General features: G+C 43.2%; 1 protein-coding gene across 4 annotated transcripts in view; it reads right to left on the bottom strand.

Moving 5' to 3' along the window:
• Positions 1 to 21,333, bottom strand: part of cdk14 (cyclin dependent kinase 14) — a 227,950-nt gene that overhangs the window by 92,789 nt on the left and 113,828 nt on the right. For all 4 annotated transcript variants that reach the window (XM_005745728.2, XM_005745731.2, XM_005745729.2 and 1 more), the window contains 2 exons: positions 8,436 to 8,556; positions 2,155 to 2,248 (listed from right to left, as the gene is read on the bottom strand). In XM_005745728.2, the coding sequence (XP_005745785.1) occupies positions 2,155 to 2,248; positions 8,436 to 8,556 (215 nt within the window). The remainder of the gene's footprint in view (positions 1 to 2,154; positions 2,249 to 8,435; positions 8,557 to 21,333) is intronic.

Below are 21,333 nucleotides of genomic sequence, written 5' to 3'. Positions count from 1 at the left end.
AATTATTAGAAAATTTGTGTGCGCCTAACTTTCGTACCGGTACGCCCATGGCAAAAAGTTAGTCTAGAGCCCTGCCTAACCATAACCTTATGCCTAACCTTAACCAGCACTTTAATGACGTGAAACAGTGTTTTACAAAAACATTTGAGGAAGATGAATGAACATGTGTGGATTGATTCCAAACAGTTCTCATGTTTCCTCATTTTTCCGATCTCATCATTTAGGAAGGTGTTGGGCGCCCGGAAGCATGACATGTTGACGATTTGTCACCTAGTGTAAAATATTACGGCTCGGGAGTGTGTTGGCTGGAAATATTACATATACACAAATCTGTTCTCAAACCTGTCAAATGTAGGCAGGCAGAACGCGTCCACATCAGCATCAGCGCTGGTAGATGCAACTCTTGCAGCCCGGTCGTTTGAAACTGGGCCACAAGAGTTGAGGCCTGGGTGTGAAATTGATGGTTTTCAGGGTTTTTGTTTTTTTTTTAATATTGTTTTTTTTTTAATAGTTTTTATCGTTAACTCGCTTTCCCTGCGTCCTGCGTGCTATCCAGCTGGAGGAAGTCCAGTTTAAAATGCACCCTAGCCATAGATGGACACACCTGGTCAGCACTGTGGGTCGTGCAAAGTTCTATGATTTCAGTTCTAATATTTCAGTATTACCAGTAGTACTGGTTTAAAGTTACAGTATTACTGTAACTTTAAACCAGTACTCAGTGTTTAGAAAGCAAAGAATGGTCCATTTATTCATGCAATTAGCTAATCATGGCGTGAAAATGCTTGCAGATACAGGCTACTTATTGCCAGTAACAGAAATGTGACGCTACAGTGGGCACAGACTCGCCACTACCAAATGAAAGGTGTAGTTTGGTCTGATGAGTCTACATTTCTGCTGAAGCAGCAGATGGTAGACTCACAATTTGGTGCCAAAAGCATGAATCCAAGGGGCCAACGTGTCTTCGTCAACAGTCCAAGCCTCTCCTGGTGGTGTAATGGTGTGGGAAATGTTTGCTTGGCACACTGGTGGGCCATTAATAGCAGAAACCAAGGTGTGAGCAACACTACGGACTGTGTGTAGCTGTCTGTGGACGTGGTTTAGCATCTTTTAATGCTGCCTTTCAGCAGGATAACACATCGTGTCACAAAGCAAAAGTTATCTGCTCTCACTGTCTCCTCTGTCACCATTATGGACCCAGCACAGCACCTCTGACATGCACTAGAATAAGAGAGCACTAGCATGACTGTGGCTCTACAGGAACAGTGTAATCATGTCAGCATGAAGCAGAATCTGAAAAGAAGACGCCAACATTTTCTAAATGTGAGGGTCTGTTGACACAGGGCTGCATGGTCTGTTAAGGCTGCTGCAACTACAGCAGCACTGCACCATGTATGATATCCATGTATGATACTGGAGACCTGACAGACTGTTCACTTTCAGCCATGCATGTGTGTGTTGTCACTTTGTATACATAGATTACACAGTTTGTCTGAATAAGTGTAACAACGGAGAAAGTGCTGAAAAGGACAGAAGCACACTGTTTCTGTCCTGTGAGGCCACAGCTCTGGTCATTCATGTTTGTCAGAAGCTGTTTCTTGTCCTGCTCCCAGGCTCAGTATTCCTCAGTTTATAATAAACTGCAGTGAAAGCCCGTGCATGTTGATTGGTACAAAAAGAGAGATTCTTAGAACCCAAGAACCCCATCTGTCACTAACACAGCTGAGGACCCTCAAATCAACTTAAATGGACAAAACATACGTAGCAACTTTCCTTTCTATAACACACATCAGTCCTTTAGTCCAAAAATGAACCTTTCAGCAACGCGTACACCAACATACATACAGGGGGAAAAGACACCAAAGCCCCATCTAGCTTATCAAGCATGGTGGAGGAGTCATCATTGTTTGGGGTCACTTTGCTAACTCAGGCTTACAGTTATTGAGTAACCAACTAGTTCACTCACAAGTTCATACAAAATAATAATAATTTATTATATATGTTCAGGGCTATGATCCATGCAGCGACTGCAAAAAAAGTGCATCCACAGTAGATCGGATGAAAATCAAAGATTGGTCGTGTCACGGTTCTGACCGTAGCCCTGAGCTGCAGTGGCCTGAGAAGAGCTATTCCAAATTCACTTTAGCAGTCACTCACCAGGAATATCCTCTCCAGCTGGTCTTGGATGTCCTTCATCCCAGGAAATGCAGCCACTCCTTGGATCATCTCAATGAAAATGCAGCCCACTCCCCTGGAGGAGAAAATAACACTAATTATAAATCCTGTATTTCTTCTCAATGTCCTTAAGCCTTTCACAGGTGCCGCCTAAAATAAAAACACATTGGAATAAAGCATCACTGGAAAATGTTGTATTTGACCGGTCCGTCCTTTGTTCACATCTAATTACAGTCTGCAAAACACTAACTGTTTAATCACCCCAACAAGCCTCACAGTGAAAGTCATTCTGAGGCTGTATTGATTTCTTTTCTTCCAGAGGGCTGTTAGACTGTGAATGTAGGTTGGAAATCTTAAAATATCAAGACCACTTCAGTATGGAGGGAGAACGGCCAAGGTGTGTGTGTGTGTGTGAGAGTGTGTGTGTGAGTGTGTGTGAGTGTGTGTGTGTCTGTGCTGTCGATGCTCATTTGTCAAAGAGCTATTTTTCTGACAGATTCGCTTCGTGGCTCAGTGCACACTCCTTCTCAATGCAAGGAGAGAGAGAGAGATTACCTGAAATTCATCCCTCAAAAACTTCTCCATTCCTTCCATTTTACGGAATGAAAATGCTTCATCTCCATGACAGAGCTATAACCTCAGCATCCAGTATTTCTGCTGGAGCGTAGAGAACTATTCTGCTGCCTGAGGTGCATATGTGATACGGGCAAAGGTCAGCTTAAAGAAAAAAGAATAACACAAAACAATTTTCATCTGTGTAGTTATACCTTCCTCTCAGTTTGATTCATTCCTGTCATTTTGTCTGAAATTGGATGATGTTGTCAACAAAGGCCTGACAGGTTATTAGCTCTAAAGTTCTGGCAAAGTTACTGACCCTCCAGCTAGAAATGATGTCTCCATTCTTCACACAGGTAACAGGAAATAGGCTGCTAAGGAAAATGTGATTCGATCACGTTATTTATTGGTTTTATTGAGGAAACGCTGTCAAGGTACAAAAATGCTAATAATGAATGCATACAAGTCAAGAACAACAACACTGAGCCCTGTGAGTATCAGGACCTTCATCAAGGATAATCTTTAAGGATATACATAAAACCTGTTGTGACAATATCAGCTTTGTGCACTTTGCTAAATAATGCCCACTATTAGAAACTGAAGCCCACTCTTACCAGTTCTCAATGTAAACCTGCATAATGTTTCCTTTAGCCTTCTAAATCAGGTTTGTGTCTGTCACTCCATCAGGAGTTTGTAATATTTTTCACTCTCTCAGTCAGAACATGCTATAGCTGTGTCCCAAAACGTCGGCTGCATCCTCTGGAGGCCGCATTTGAAGGCCGATTACGTCACAGCCAGGCGACAAAGGCTGTTCCAATGCGTCGACTCCTTCAAATGCGGCCGACAAATGCGTCCTTCATTTCCCCGAATTTGAAGGATGGCTCGGGTGTGTCCTTCTTGGCACACCATATCCCAGAATTCATAGCGCAGCCCAGTTTCCAACAATGGCGGCCGCTACTAAGTTTTAATATTACTCTTATTAATCTTCCTGGGTCACAAAATAAACTTTTAACATATTTTCAGGCGAGAAAGTAGCTGTGTAAACTTCAAATATCTGCTTGGTTATCAAGACATCGTATATTTTCAAAAGTGCGCTGACGTTTTGGAGACGTCTGTTATCCACCAGCTCGATAGCTAGCCGGGGGGTACAACGGTCACTCGACCCGGCGAGAGCAGCAGACTCCCGGCTTCATCGTTTTCAGACCCCCGCAACTCCACCGAGACAGCGGTGATGCTAATCTGAAGGCTAGACCGTCCCATTTCACAGCCTCGCAGTAGACTGTGAAGGCTGAGTCCTCCGAAGGATGCAGCCTACGTTTTGGGACACAGCTTAGATCATGCTTAGGTGGAAACCAGCGAGCTAACCTCCTGCTAACTTCTAACTCCGTTCAATTTAATAAATTCTGTTTTCATGGATGCCTGGATGTTAAACTTCATAGTTACACCCGATAAAGCAGCAACGTTGATAATTTTATTAAAGATTAAAGAATTTAAACAGTTTTTATCCCTCAGTGATGCTGCAGTGTTCGTTTGACTTTGGGACCTGAGCCGACGGAGTTTAGGACCCAGCTTACTCCGCGAGGCTCCGTAATGCTCCGATAATCCATCAAGCGGTGCGGCTTCATAGTTTACCAAAGTCGTACCAAAACATTTTTGACAGATTTTTGAGCACCATGTACCACATAAAATCGGTTCGAGGTCAGTAAGCACAACCAGAATTCATGCATAAGGCGCACTGCCGATTTTTGAGAAGATTAAAGGATTTTAAGTGCACCTTATAGTGTGGAAGATACGGTACAGTCATTTCCTTTCACAGTTTTTTATGTAGAACAAGTGGTGCAGGCATGCAACTGACTCTTTATACAAAGTGTAACACTGCCTTTATGCTATAAATATCTACATAAGGTAAGATACACTTTTATTAGTCCCACAGGTGGGAAATGTGCTTGGTCACAGCAGAAAGTGGACAGTACAAATTAAGAGCAGCAAAAATGAAGAAAAATACATACATGCGTTTACACGTATGTGTATATCGAAACATGGCGCCTCCCTCTTCTTGATTCTGTTTCCGCATTTATTTTCGTCTGACTATGAGTCTGCAGTGTGGTGTTTTATCACTGCTGTTACTGTAATTAGACAGTGTTAGAGGTGCTGTGACTGGAGCTGTAGTTAAATCAGTCACTGGAGTGGACTGCACCCTTTGAGTTATAGTACACAGTAAATTAGCCTCAGTAAATATTGGGCTCTTTATTCAAAGACAGTAAATCAACAGATATGCCTGAGAGGTGATTCATGATGTGACGGGAAAGCAGACAAACAAATACGTGAAGCGTCGCACTGCAAGACACATTTCCACAGCCTGGATTTTGGGTTGGATGGACTTCATTGATCCTGAGGTAGAATTTCATTTCATTTCAAGTACATACATGACAAACATTAGCTGGTTTAGATTTAAAACAACAGCTAGGCTTCTGTAATATATTTCAATATTCAATAGTACACACTCACACACCTACACTCATATATATTAGCTATGTCACTAAATATAAATTAGAACAAATCGTCATCTTTAACTGCGATGGTTCTGGTATGATACAAAGGGGGCGCCCTCAGAGTGAAATGAATAACGGGGACTGAGCTCGTTCAATTCGGCCCTCGCCTGTTTTTGTGATTTTAAATAGACATTTTCAGGAGTAACTTGTCATTGGTAACGGCCCATAACCTTGAAGAACTGTCTCTGGCTGACCAGTTTTCATATCCAGTCAGTGTTGACATCAAAATTATTATTTTTTTCATCCACCATCATGTGCAAGTCCTTCAAATGGCCTGTGGGCACAGCTATTTCTTTGATTAAAGTAGGTGCTGTAATAGGAGAGTTTCAGTAAAAGTGAAAAGAAATCTTTTTGTCACAGAGTCAATGAGGCACAAGTACAAGTCCTCGCACAGTCTCCTCCTTCAGGCCCACCTCATGGCCCTGAAGGAGGCCCACAGCCACCTGCTGAGATGCAAACCTGGCTATGAACCCTGGATCATAAAATATAGAGCCAAAGCCCAACGTGTGTTAGAATGTGGGGCTGCATACAGCTCATGAGAAATCAGCAAAGCTAAGCATACCCTTATTATCCTCTAGGTCGGGTAACATCGAGGTGACAGGAAGGGCCAGGAATCTCACTATGCAGCCTACTCACATGCTGCAGTATGCCTGTAAAGTTACTGAAAGTAAATGTCTTTTAATAATATACACCCTGTTTATATCCTGATACAAGCAAAAAATGATTTAATGTAAAAGGTTGTGTAAGAAGTTTCTTTTTTATTTTTAACAAAAGCCAAAGATCTCTGATCACGCTGTTTACCTGTACTGTGCTGCTAAGCCTTGTGGCATGAAACTGCACAGAAAAAAGTCACCTCTAACAGATCCATCACTCTGACATTTGTCTCGAACAAACATACTGTGCTGCACTTGCACCCTGCTTTTAAGTTCAGAGACTTTCTGAAGCCTCTGTTCTCTGTCTAACACTCAAAATTCTCTCTCTCTGGACACTTGGTACAAACACGGGCCAGTCACACATTCATTTGTGTGTGTTGCACTTTGTTAGCTAGCAGGTGCTGTGGAAATGCAACTGGCTCTTTGGCTTGACATGTGCACAGGGTGCACGTCTCTATACACAACTACATCTACAAGTTTATTAAGGCCATAAAGTATTTTGCAGCCTGACTGGAAATTGTGAAAGCAAGTTGCAATTAAGCATGCTCCTTTGCATCATAGCCTCAAACTCTTTCACAGCTAATTAGGAAAGCACAGGGGACTACAATCATTTAACACACTGGGAACTGGAGCCTTGGCCAAACACATGTCACTGCAAACGATGATGAGCTTACTTATCAAGAAGACTCTGTATCTGAAATGTTCAGGTGGAAACATTGGAAACATTCCAGGATATTAAACTATAGTGTATCAATACTTTGCTTTACTTTCAAACACTTGAAGATTTCTGTGTTTTTTAAGATAAACAGATAAACAAACATCACGAGCAGCCTTGTCCTCTCAGATGGAGCTGGCTTGTAGTGCACCATGAGATAACTAAACCACGGTCACAGTTGACTGATCCATTCGTCGACTCTGATTGTCAGGTCCATGCATGTGTGTGTGTGTGTGTGTGTGTGTGTGTGTGTGTGTGTGTGTGTGTGTGTGTGTGTGTGAAAGAGAGACAGAGAGAACTGCTGCTCTGTGAAGTGCTTAGGAGCCAAGGAAGGTAACAATAGAGCCATTCCTCGCCCGCTCTTCATCACATCCTCACTCCTCACAGCCTCTCAGCTACAGCAACTCATGATGGATGCTTCTTCTGGCAGGAAGACAGATCTGGACAACCTTTTGGTCCTTCAAGGAGTGGTTCTTCACGGATGACTGCTTTCTAAGTGACCGGAGGTGAGTGTATGCGAGCGTGGCACAGAGTGAGTCTCATTGGAATAGAAGACCCAGTGGATTTGCCCACCTTCAAACGCCCTTGAAACTGACACACTAGCGCGCTATCTTTCGGACCCCTACACTCTGGCTGCTCTTTAATTGGACGCTGCAAAACAGGGTTCTTGGGATTTCCCTGCTGACTGTGTGTCCAGACAGAGGGGGTCACCGCGGCTCACCTAAGACCAGGTCCACAATGGGACAGCCTACAGCTCTCTTATTCCTCACATTCCAACATGCAACATGCTTTTTCACCCCTAAAACCGAGTGCAAACATTATATACAGAAATGTTGTCATATTCCTCAAAAATAACCCATTAAAATAACATTAATGATGCTAAGCTGACTTATACTTGCTGGTAACTCTGAGAAGGAGTTGGGCTTTTGTGAGAGTAGGTGTTATAATCTAGGGCAGAAGTAAAAGTAAAACAAAGCCTTTTCCCTAAAGAAAAAATGCAAATGTCAACTGTACATTGGAGGGCCTGTATCATCTGAGTTTTTTCAAAGCAGCAGTCTCTGGGGCTGAAAAACGAAGCCAAATGTGTCATCAGCAACAAAATAAAGACGTTTACAGTCTGGTCCAAAATGGTTCTGCTCATTACAAAGATAGAAAAAGTCGATTTAAATGAAAGAAGAATAACTGGACTTGTTCTTGAAACCACAGCAACCATTGATGCAAGTTTATGTCAGTTTTGCATTTGATTCATATTTCACATCCAAAAGGACGGACGTCTTTAAAAAGTAACTGACAAATTACAAACTGGTAGCTACCATCAAACGTGCTGACATTCTGTACCTTAGTTAAACAAGGCAGTTCAAACCATCTTTAACAAAGACTGAGGAGAAAGTCGAGAAAAAAAACTGCTGCAGAAAATATTTCAGCCCTGCTACAGTTTTTCTCACTGTGGGATAGCAAGTCTGCTCAGGCTCGAGACGTGAAGAGTTCGATTATTACATTTCAGTTGTTTCATTCACATCTGCAGCAGTTCTGTCAGTGTATAAAGTAAATGTGTGTGTCTCACCAGCAACTGATCCAAACTGGGAGTGTGGATGCTGGGGAGTCATGAAAACAAAACTGCACTGAAGGGAGCATGGCCTCGGGTTAGGATAAGCCACCAGTAAGAGTGTTTTAATTGGTTTTTGTCTGCTTCATGAATTGGGTTCCCTGATCTATATCTTGAAGGTTTCTATGTGAATAAATCACGGATAAATTACACACACGGGGTTAGATGTTAGGAGTACCCACCACATGTCCAGGCAGGTGGAGTAGTCTGTGGATCCCAGCAGGACATCTGGAGGCCGGTACCACAGGGTCACCACCTCGTTGGAGTAGGTATGGCTGGGGACCGACTTGGCCCTGGCCAGGCCTGGGGGGGGGAAGCAACAAAACAAGTCAGTCTGAGAAAGCATTATCATTGAGTGACCTTCAGCAAAACAAAGCATACAGCTGGAGCCAGCAGTCACACTCCCTGCAGCTGCTGACATGTGTTATACAGACAGGAAGATATAGAGTTTGCAATAAAAGTCAAGCTTTCAAGGTCCTGTGTGGAGAAAGATCGTCATCAAACCAACTTAAACAAGAGAAGTAAGAAAATGAAAGATTAGAGAATGAGTTTTCAACATGTGACCATAGGACAACAATTTGGTAAACAGGAAGTAATAAGAGGAATTTTACACCACCAGTAGTACGTTGGACCTGAATGTGCAGATGAATATCACTACATTAATTACAAGCAGTGGCTTTTTTTCATTCCTTGATGGACTTACTGGTCCACAGTCAAACAGGACACCGTGCCCCATCCAAATGAAACAACTGCTCAGGAACTTGACAAAGAGCCTCCAAACCCTCAAAGTCCAAGTCAAGATTGATATAGGACACTGATCAGGATGCACCAGACGTCCAATCGATCACTAAAGCGCCGTCACAAAACCCACAGGACCATTTTTTACCAACAAATGTTGAGGCAATATTTTACAGAGAAGAAGTTAATTGTAGATCATTAATGTTTAATGTTTCCCTAATGAAGATCTTGAAGGCTGAAACATTGCCTCATTAAAATCTTGTGAGCTTCCAATTCCCTTTGCTTCCTGTAGACTCACTGAAGCCATCATACAAACAGCTCCTCTTGTCAGACCTGTCTCTACTCTGACTTCTGTACATTCAGCTGTGACAAACCCCAGATTGCCTTTTCAAATAGAAATTATGATGGACGACCTTTGACGTTTCACCAAGAAACATGAATATCAGTCATATGAACTCTTTTGTCCTGTGAATCACACATGATCGTGTACGTTTGGCACCAGGCTATGGTTAAACACGAAAAGTACTACATTTTAAAAAAGGGGATTTAGGAATAGATGCACAAGCTTCTCCAGTTTAGGTCAAAGGTCCCTTTCTAACATTTATCTATGCAGCGACACAAACCCAGTCCTCACATGGCGGCTAATGCTAGAGTGCAGATGCAGTGAGCTTTAATGAGGCTGATGGCATTACCTCTTTGTCTCATCCCAAGTGGTCTGAGAGCTTAATTAAAGCATTTAGCTTAGTAAAATAAAGGACTTCCTGCCCTGCTGTTAGTCCCCTGTGTGTGGGAGGAAGCGGGGCAGAGGGGCGAGTAAATGAGAGCAGGAAGGGGGGTATTTAACATTTCCTTGTGTCAGAACACCCACAGGAGAAAGGAGTTTCAGCTGACATTCATCGTGGCCAAGCTCTATAATTTCCACACACTGTTCTAACACAGGATAGACAGCATCGGGCTGCTCACACTGAGAGGCTATCATATCCACTGCAGGAATCCTGCGTATGTGTGTACGTGGGGGGCGGCGTCGTGGAGGCGTGAATCGAGATAATATCTACTCATCGTAAGAGAAGGTGCAGTAGTAGGAGGATGGCCTGTTTGTAACGCGGAGCAGGAACAAAAGAAAACCCAACTGTTTGGTTTCCTACAGTTCCCAGCATGCCTGTCATCAATCTGAAACAAAACAACATGGGGTAAACCCGGTGCGGGTTCTGTATGGGTTAAGTAATGCAGCTGCAGCTGTACAGAAGCTTTGTCAGCATTATTGGGAAACTTTGATCTGTGACAGCTGTTTTCTTGCAGGGCACCTTCTGTTCTTATAGATTAATGAAGCTCTCACAAAACTGCAGTTCTTCTCATGGCCACCTGAGGCTGGCTACAGACATGAGTGGACTGTTTAAATGCCCAACTTTACAAACAAACATGTTTAAAGCCTGGCTGGCGTCTGATGGTCAGATATGCTGCTTTGCCTGTGTTTCACCTCCCACTGTGTGACCTCGTCTGGGAGGCACTGGGTAGCTCTGGGTATGGGAGTAGTGTAGCTGAATGGTGTAGTGATAACACTACTGTCTTTGGCCTGACCAGGCTATGCATCCAGTCAGGGTCTCCAGGCTAGCCTATACTAACCACATACCAACGGGAAGCAGGCAACTGGAACATGGAGTGAGTTTAAATGAGGTAGAAGTCTTTTTCAATCGTGTAGGAGGAGGTGAGCAACTTTTCCCTGATGTCTTGCGGGTGAGAAAGTTGCGTTAACCAAACCCCTCTCTGTGTGGATTGTGCAGCGAGACGTGGAATGGCAGCAAAGCATCGCTAAGCACCAGAGAAACGACCTCCTGCAGATGAGCAAACATGCCACGTATCGCCTTCCACTATCCACATAGCGATTATATGTCGCTGTGCTGTCTGGAGCTGCTCTTTGCTTGAATCAGGACAGGATTCAACACCTCGATTTACCATCATTAGTTTGTTTTCACACAAATGATTTTATTCTAGCTCCCCCACGGACTCGCACACTGATTTTCAGCTTTGCAACATCATCACGACTCAAGCGCAATGATCAATTAGGCAGAATACACCAAATAAACTTAATTCAATCCCAGCAACGAGATTGTGTAATGAGCAAGATCCTAATCAGCTGTTCCTCCTCCGTCTCACTTCTCACTAACAGAATTCGGTGCAGTTTTCCACCCACAGACACTTTGGAGGCGACCAGAATGTTTCATCACTTGCTCACTCACTTGCATGGGCAATAATTCAATAGTGATTTTTACAATGTTAACAGCCTCACAGTCATCTATGTGTCTGCAGATGCATTTTAGTTCTCTTGATCGTGACCACAGTGTATATGAAGAATCTTCCTTTGTGACAGAGCGATATCCCACAATCTAAAGCAGTTCGGTTGCTGTTTTCGGACTGTTCTGACATCTTGAGCAACACCTGACCTTCCCCTTTAAAACCCCATGAATCTCATTGCAGTGGAGCACTTCAGAGCCCTGACCTGGGATATCAAACACACATACGCACATGGACCTTCAGCCACCTTCATCTTCAGTCATGCCACAGCTGACCTGCTAGCCTGTCCAGGCTGTGACCTGGATGAAGGTCAGCGGTGAATTATACATCACTATCTCACACAACACTAGGGGTCATCAAACATATGGTAGAAGAGCTGGGCTGGAAACTGGGAGAGAAAACAGAATAAACAAGCAAGCCAGGGAAGGATTAAAATAGTCTCTGTCCCCGGGGGGTAATCAGCCCACTGTTTCACCTTTTGAAGTTCACTTGAATTTTAAAGGCGGTTTGTAGCTTCCGCCTGCTTCTCCTCCTCCAACTCCTTTAAAATTCAGCAGATTAAAAGATTTACGACATGCTGCCAGCAGCTACTTCAAATACTGGCAGAGATAATTCCACTGAGGAAAAGACAAACACAACAAAATGCAGCGTTTGTTGCTCATTTAAATGTAGACATCCTGCCATCAGACCGCAGACACACATATAACACAGGTCTACTCAATGAATGTTTAACCTACTCTGAACCCATTCATATAAAGCTGTCATCCTGCTTCTCATCACAAGCAGAGCCTCCTCTCTCCCGTGTAGTTGTAATGCAGTGCGCACAGTCGTTTGAACAGAGGCCTGCAGTTTGTCCTGTGTCCACTTCAAGCTTGGCTCCGTGTTAAAATGCCCAACTTCCACCATGGAGTTCTGATCCTGAGCATCCTGATATCTGTCTGCTAAACTTCAGAGTCACTGACCTGCATGTCGCAAATTTGTTACTGTTGGTGGAGACTTTTGAAACACTTTTAAAGGAATTATCTGACAGATACTATGATCTTCCGTTTCTGCGTGTTGTATATTTGCAGCAAGCTACCGAACTGTGCGGTCTGAGCAAACCCTCATTGGTTAAGATTTTGGTAGGATAATGGGAACGAGGTGCCAGGATTTACTGAATAGAATAGAATAAAATGCCTTTATTGTCACTATACAGATGTACAATGAGATACAGAGCATCTCCTGCTCAGTGCAAATATCTAGACATCAGTTCTGCAGCACTTTGAAGCACTATTGAAACATGTGCAAACACACATGGAAGTACAATATATAAAGGCAATAGTTGGTGAGAGTACCTTTAACATAGCATGAACTCTTTTAGACAAGCTTTCTTGGAATTTCTTTAAGTAGTCTTCAGGAATACGTCTCCAGGACACACTTCTTCAACAAGGTTGCGGTTCAGGCTCTGGGAAGCTCGATCGAATGATAGAATTGCATTGTGTCCTTTTTTATCCAGGTATCCTTTTGCTGCACTGATCGTGTGTTTGGGATCATTGAAGTTGTCAAACACTTTCCAGATGGTATATCAAAGAGCATTAAAATCTGATGGTGCTTTTTAATGATCATAGTTCCATCAATTTTGACAAGACTACCAACACCACTGGTTGAACTGCAGCCTTAAACCATGGCACACACTCTGTCATGGTCCGTGGTCCTGTGTGTGGAATGTGTGATGCGCGGGTAGCCACACCCCCAGGCTGGGCCATCACCGGCACACCTGCTCTCCATCGGGGTGATTACCTGAAGAGCTACTTAACCCACCGCTGACGGATGCTCCACGCCAGTCTGTTAATCACCTCTCTGTGATAACTAGACTCCCGCGAAAGCGTTGCATTCATATCTTGTTGGAGCTGTGTTAAATCTGCCTACTTGTGTCTAGGTTTCGATCCGGCGTTCAGCGTCTGCCACCTGCCTGTCCTCCTGCTCAATTGGATCACCCGGTACATCATCTGGCCCATCCACTACCTCGGCGGATTTCCTTCTCACGGACTTCCCTCCCGAGCTCCCACGGTCCCGCTCTAATCGTAAGCCAACTGGTCTAACTCAGTTTTAATGTGTTTCCTCCGCTTCCCGGCTCCCTAGTAATCTTCTCCCCTTTCTGTTGCAGCCTCCCACGGTCCCGATTCCGGCTTCCTCGCGTCATTGTTTCCCCGGGTTTTTTAGTTCTTCGTTTTGCTCCTTTGGTTTTCCCGGGTCGCCTTTTGTTGTTATAATAAAGTGTCATTTTCTGCTAGCGCTTGAGTCTGCGTTTGGATCCTTTTGTGCACGCGGGCCGCGACGCATGACACACTCACTGTTGTACCTCCTGACTTCTTCCATGCATAATAACAATTTGAACCAAAAATCTGGATTCAACCTGCTGCCAATGATTTTCATTCCAGTTCTTGTGTAAATTGGCCTACCTCATCTCCCTGTTTCCCTTCCTCAAGAACGCCTCTTGATAACAACCTTTACACTGACAATTTCTAATGAGGATTCATTGAACCTCGTGACTATATGGATTACCGAAGGGCCAGATGAATCTCTCGGGTCTTGTGTCAGGTCTTTGCTGGATTTTTTCCTTAATTCTTAAAGACATGACCTTGAGTTACTCTTCGCCTGCCACTTCCAGTTTCCTAAGATATGTCACGTTTTCAGCTAGTACTCCTTTAGGAATCACCTTGTTGGTGTAAAAACTTTAGTTTGTGCCTGTCAAACTGTGTTATGTTGCTATAGATTCAATTAAAGATATGTGAATAAATTATGTATTTTTGTCATTGGCTGATAAAATTAGCTCTTTGCTAAGTTGTCAGTTATGTGAGGATGCCACACAGAGCCTACGTTAAACTTAAGTGGGCTGGAGATTCCTCTAGAAGTGGTCAGATACAAGAACTGGGCTGATAATGAGGGAAGAAGCAGCCAGTATCCAAAGGAATACTTTGACAGACCTCCAGAAATCCTGGAGAACCACTGCACCACTTTCACTTGCTGCTCTAAGGCAGCTCCTTGAAAGCAGAGCAGAGCTCCTGTGAACAGCACTGCAGTCATGTTTTATAAGGTAAGCGGACATATTAGGAAATCCACCCTCCCGAAAATGACATTCTTTTATGTACTTCACTTAATAATTCTTTAAACATATACACTTTATTGGAAGGATTTGATATCACGAATGGTTTTACAGAAAACTCTGTGCCTCTGTTAGATCCCTAATTCTTTTATGTTCATGTGTGCGCCTGCACCACCTGCCATCATATCAGTTCATTTCCCAACACAAAGTGGACTGTAATGAGTCTCTGCATGGTAGCTGCCTACATGAAACCAGTCCGGTCATTACCAATGCAAAAATTCAGTTTGGTTTCAGGTTTGGATTGAAAAGCACACAAACACCAGTCGTTTGGATTCATCTATCAGACTTCAAAGGACCATCTGCAACCTTCAAAAACCCACGACCAAGTGAAACACACAAACACGCACACACTGATCCCGGTGCTGTGGCGAGGCGCTGGGTGGAACAGCTCACTGGGGAGAGGCAAACAGTCTGCTCGGGATGCCTGCGACATTCCTCCAGCTCCATTGTCACATTGCTTCACTCCTCACACGTCATTATCTCGGCAGCTGTTACTGCGCAGCACTCCCCAGAAAATAAACACACACAATCAGCAGACATTAGCTAGCTACCACAGCAGTCAGAAAAACATACTAATGTAATGTTCAGTTTAGTGCAGCCCAGCACACTGGGCTTGTAAGAAGCTATTCATGACCTTGAGTTGTAGAATGGAGATGGCACTGCGTTTCTCTGGGCTATAGTTTAACGAAAAAGCATGAAGATCTTGCATGTTGAACACTTTTTATATACAAAAGTTCTATTTAGATAAAAATGAGAAACACAGGTTCTCCAACAAAGTAGCAGCAATGTGAAAAAATCAGGCCACTCTTTCTGCGGTACCCCTGAGCCAGGAATTCGGACAGGAAGCTGCCTAAAAGCATACTAGTGATCAGGAGGTCATTGCATTGGAAGCAGACCCTGGAGCAGACCCCCGCCAAAAAAACAAACCCAAAGACACCAGGGTGATTAAATATCCCATCTGGCCTTGGAATAACTCCATAGGAGATGCTGGAGGAGGTGGGATGTCTTTGCTTAGATTGTAATCTTTGTCTTGCCTTTAATTTCAGGTTCATGAAATGTTGTGTCTTTAACTATCAACACACCTTTGTTGTACCTCAGAGTGAAGTTGATCTTATATGGTAGCTTCAAGTATAACTCAACAACACTTTTCCATAGTTCTGCCTGTCATTTGCATAATTTATATCCAGCTAAGAATGACTGGATTTAAGATCCAGTCCATTTGAATAATGCTGATATGTCAACAATCCTTTATTAACTCAAAAAGTAAAACACAGGCTGACTGAGGGCCTGGCTCTGGGCACATCGGCCCATTCACCAGAATAGTGAGTGTGCACCATAGTGCTGCAAAGGTAAATGCAGACATCAGCATATTTAGAAGCCTGATACTAACTTGCTGATGCCTAGCAAGTATCATCTTGGTTTTGTCAGGAACACATTAGTCAAAAAAAAGTGATATGGATGGCAGGACTGTGTTCTGGGACCTCGTCTTCCTTCTGTGTGCAAATGTGGCACAGCTGACAGCATGCACATATACGCCCTTCTGTGTACATGGAGCTGCTAAATTATCAGAGTGGGAATCAGGGAAAATGGACACAACATTTTAAGTGAAGCATTACACAACATGGATGTGCTGGGGAGAAAATATATTGCAAACTGGCTTGGAGCAGGACATCAGCTGAGCCATCAGGTGACGTTCCCTGGAATTCAGGTCAGTTGGTCTGTCTGACTTTGACTCTTGCTTAGGGATGGGTATCGAAACCCGGTTCTTGTTGAGAACCGGTTCCCACTGTTTCAGTTCCTTGGAATTGTTTGCCATTTTTGCAAACGATTCCCTTATCGATTCCAGTCGCCCCGAATGACGTCACCACGTTGCGGAGCGTCATTTACCTGGCAGGAAACACGGCGCGTAAGCGGCTCAAACGCTCAAAAGTTTGGTTATACTTTATGAGAACAGATGACAACAGGACAACTTGCAACACTTGAATAGTAGATATTTAATTTAAGGGAGGAAACACTACGAATAGGGCTTGCAGCCGTTTGCCACAGCAGATGATTTTCAGTAAGTGAATGTGTTTAATTGTAGGCAGGGACATTACTGGGTATTCTTGTGTAATTGCTACATGTTATACTTTGTTATTGCTACAGAAGAATATTTATTTTATTATTTTACATTTACAATATTTTTTCCTGGGGACCCTGTGACGCCCCATTGAAGAGCCATAGGCTGGATCTCTTAAGATCTCACTGCTGGGTTTGTAAGGCCATGTTACTCCTAAATTTCTATCTTATTCAAAGAGAAGATATAAAACAAAGTTCTGAGCTAATCGACCTTAGTGTTCTCCTTTTTTAAAAAGAATCGATAAAGAATCGAATCGTGAAACAGAATCGAAAATGGAATCGGAATCGTGAAAATCTTATCAATACCCATCCCTACTCTTGCTGAACTAACTACAGTAGTAGCCATTAGTGAACCAACATTCCACTCAAACTGTAATTGTTTACTTCTCTGTGACACTTTATGTAAGTCAGACCGTCAGCATAGTATTCAGGAAAAACTGCCCGAGAAAAATATTTCTTTAAAACTTGATCTGTGCAAATGTTGCTGATATTTTTCAGTCTGGATGAAAATCAATCACAAAAAACAATCCACGGACAGACAGACATGGCCACTTTCAAACGCTGCTACTGCTGCAGTGTTCCCATGTCTTCAAAGAGCCAGGGACATGCAACAACCCCACAACCAGGTTCAAAACTCCAAATGCACACTCAGCCAAACTCCCATGGAAAAAAAATCTGTGAGGGTGATCATTTCACGTGTAAATAAATCTCTAACTGCTACCAGTGGTCCAGCGTGTCCATGGATGCCTGCAGCATATGGCAGTGCTTCAGTGTTTGAGCACAAACATGAAAAAGTCTCTCAGCGGGTTCTGGCCAACTGTGGACACGAGGCTGTGAAGCAGGTGGGCTGTGAGCAACGCTCATCTACTGTTTCACTTGTTCCTATAATTAGAGGTCCGTCCTCAGAAGGTTTTCTCAAGTCTGAAGCTGTTCTGTGTGTGAGCCAGCACGTGACCCCATTGATATATTGCTACTATAACTTCAGAGCTCTGAAGCTTCAAACTCAATGTGGGCGTAGTGTATATAAAAAATTCCAATATACAAACACAGTTCCAATTTATCTGAATGAACTGCATCGGTTAAAATTTGCCAAAAACTGCAATTTCTCTAATCACCACTTGAGGCTTAAAAACTAAAATGAATCTCCATAAACTCCAATGTTAAAGTGTTCGCTTTTAACCATGAAAAATATATATTTTTATATACACTAATCCTCAAAAGAAAACCCCAATTTTTCCAGTTATTTATTGCAATTCAAGTTGTTCAAGTCCAATGAAGAGCTTGTCATGGTGTAAAGGTAAATGGTGAACTGCCAGGTAGGTTATCCAAAACTGAAAAATAATGTATATTTCAGAATCATACAAAAAGGCCTTTTTCAGGAAACACAAAATGGGATAACCATTTAAAGCAGTTCTGCTGCAGTGGAGGTTGATCGAGCCTTGAAAGCTGGTGCTACTAATTCCTACAGGTGTTCCAACCTTTTTCTGGATAAAGTCAAGGTGTCAGTCAGTACAGTTTGCTTCACCATCACAAGGCCCTCGGGAACTGGGACAAACTCTGACAGAAAGAGGTCTGCAGACCCAAAGCCACGACTGAATCAGAGGACAAGTTTCTGAGAGTTAACAGTTTGTGTGATGGCGGCTCACAGGACAACAGTTTCAGACACAGCTTAATAGTGGTCACAGTAAGTCTCAGTTTCAACTGTGAAAAGAAGACTTCAAGCTGCAGGTTTGACAGGATGAGTTGCAGCAAGAAAGCCACTGACATCAGAATAAGACAAAGAGGCTTGGCTGGGCCATGAAACACCGCCATTAAACTACTGAAGACTCGAAGAAGGTATTATGGACTGATGAATGATAATCAAAATAACGCATCTTTGTATGCCGTCGAGTAGGCGAAAGGATGGTTCCACAGTGTGTGGCATCAAATATGTGTGATGGTCTGGGGCTGCTTTGCCGGATCCAGGGTCGGTGACTGAGAGGCTCCCTGAACCAAAACAGCTAGGTTCTGCACCTGGTTGGTCAGAGCTTCATCCTACATCAGGATAATGATCCAAAACATAAGTCCAAGCTCTGCCAGAACTACCTCAGGAAAAAAGAACGAGATGATGAGCTTGAAAACATGGAGTGTCCACCACAGTCTCCAGACCCCATCGAGCTGGTTTGGGATGAACTGAACAGAACAGGTTCAGTCAATCCCAGAGATGAACTGGTCCACAGGTTCAGCAAAGCAATTTAAAAGTGCCACACATTTGTGGGAACTTCAGCAACAGATATGGGAAGAGCTTTCTGAAGAATATTTGATTTCTAATCTCAGCTGTTATATCTGCCAAAGGCGTGTCCTTTGTTGAGTCAAACGTTTAGAATACATTTCAGTCTGTAAATTGATTCCATGTTTTTATTTTTAACTCCATTTGGTTTTGTGTTCTATGCTTTCATTTCAGAGACATTAAACTCTCTGAAATGAGACATTAAACTGCATCATTTTCAACAAAAAACAGGAAAAATCTTGGACCGGTAGTGTTTATTTTATAGTGTGGCTTTCTATTGCTAATTTCCCCCTTCATAACAACTGTAAATGGTTTGAGCTGTACATGTTTATACATAGAACATGCTAAACAAATCTGCTAGCATCAGCTGTGAACCTATACTCAACATCTTTTAAAGTTTATGCCAAAGAGCCCATCCTATTATGTTCCTTGTGTAACACATACATTAAAGAAATGAAAAAAAAAAAACAATCCCAGAATATCGTCTGAAGATGAAAAGGCATAAGCACTTGGAAATGTAGGAACAGCACCTTAATTTTTAAATCACAAAATGTTTGTTTTTTTAAAAGGCCAGCGAAGCATGGCTTTTTAATTATCCTATTCTTTCTAATTCTCTGTTTAACTGGGATATTCTATCAAGATTAACTAACTAATCCACTTCCACTGAAGTTGCATTTCTAAATTAACCAGCAGGGAAAGTGTTTGTAGAACTGGCACGTCTACTCAGTTTATAGGTTTATAGGAGTAACTGCTTATAGGTACAGAATATGTGTGTATGTTCACATTGGAAAGCAGATTATGGTCTTTACAGCTTCACAAACAACACAAATCACCCCCTCACACTGCTTCATTGGCCTCAATTAGCTGTGTTCCTGATATGAAACATGTGGACTCCTCAAAGCCTCATTTATGAGGTGGTTGTTTGTGTAGCTCATTAAAAAGTGAGTAAACCCACAGCGGAGCAGAGGGGAGCATCTGGATCAGCCTGACAACCGGCAGCAGGGATGTGAAGCTCTGGCCACTGTAGCTGATGAGAAATCATATTTCCTGGTTCTGCTCAGCACGCTAAAGCATCCTGCACAACATACAGCCAGTGCATCTACAATACTGCACTGTACTGTATTTTCTGATAACGGTGCGACTGAAATGCCACAAATTGAATAAATCCTTATTACACAGAAAAGGCATTTTTGAATTCAACCCCTGAGCTCTAAGTCATCACTGATGATGATGCCAACCCTGCACGGTCAGAGTTCACGGACACGTGAAAGAGCCAGGTTTGCCCTTCTTCAAATCCAGGTTGGGTTTAGTCTCCATGATGGCTTATACCTGCGAGAGTTAATACTGTCCACAGTTTTATATTTGTCGTTTTAAATGATCACAAACGTGATCAGAACCAAACAACAAAAGTTCTATGTTCGTGTAACGGCAAGTGTATGTGGCTTTTGTGAGTTTTTGAGACCTCTACATCATCACTGTGGTTTTTCCCATTGAAAAAGTGAAATGCATTGCAAATACATTTTAAGCAATACATCCAGACCCACTGATGGATCATTCTAACACTGCTGAGGGACAAATCAGAAAGAAAGAACAAAATCAGGGAGTAAGATCTCAGAGTTTGATTTATTCTGACGTTAACCCACATCTTAATACAATTTCTCATTACAGCCTGGATCCTATCACCACTCTGTCTCATCTCTACTGAGTGCTCTGCCACCTCTTATTGTGTCTCTCAGCGCCTCCTTTGTTGACACTCTGTGGCCCAGTCTGTCTCGTTTACCCCAACCGGCTCCGCAGGCCTCAGCTGTCGACCGTTAGTATTCCTGCTGCCAAGGCAGGGGACCACAGGGAGCCCTGGCGGCCACACAAAGTCTCTCTCACACAAAGTCTCTCTCACACACACACACACACACACACACACACACACACACACACACACACACACACACACACACTTAGACTTGAACAGCCTTCACCTTCCTCATCTGGCATCCCTCAGGCATCGGCTGATTCTGTGTTTTGTGCATGTTTGTTGATGAGCTCGAGCTGCAGCGACAGACTAATAGGCCAGGGATTTTCATTCTTGCTCATTTGGTATTTTGTCCATTATTTTCCCCTTCTCATTTCCTTCACAGTAATGTTTTAGCTCTAATACATGGGCTGAATTATTGATGAAGCTGCCACCCTCCCCCTCCCCCCATCTGTCTGGGCAGAGGGACAGAAGAAAGGGAGGGAGGAAGGGATGGATGAGTGGAGGAGACAAGGTTAGAAGGAGTTGGAGGATGGGTGGGTGGATGGGGGAAACTGGACCAGAGACTGATGGATGGATGGATGGATGGATGGATGGATGGATGGATGGATGGATGGATGGATGGTGTACAGAAGGACTGGACTGTCAATCTGTCTGCCCCCCAGGATGCCCAGCAGACCATGTAGGCAATGTTTACTGAACATGGATCCAAGCCATATGGTGCCACTTCAAGAACACACACAAATTGAGACACACACACACACACAC

This window comes from Pundamilia nyererei, unplaced genomic scaffold (genome assembly GCF_000239375.1).
Source record: "Pundamilia nyererei isolate P.nyererei 1_Seehausen unplaced genomic scaffold, PunNye1.0 scaffold00164, whole genome shotgun sequence".
NCBI lineage: Eukaryota > Metazoa > Chordata > Actinopteri > Cichliformes > Cichlidae > Pundamilia > Pundamilia nyererei.
This window is presented reverse-complemented; position numbering and strand designations above follow the sequence as displayed.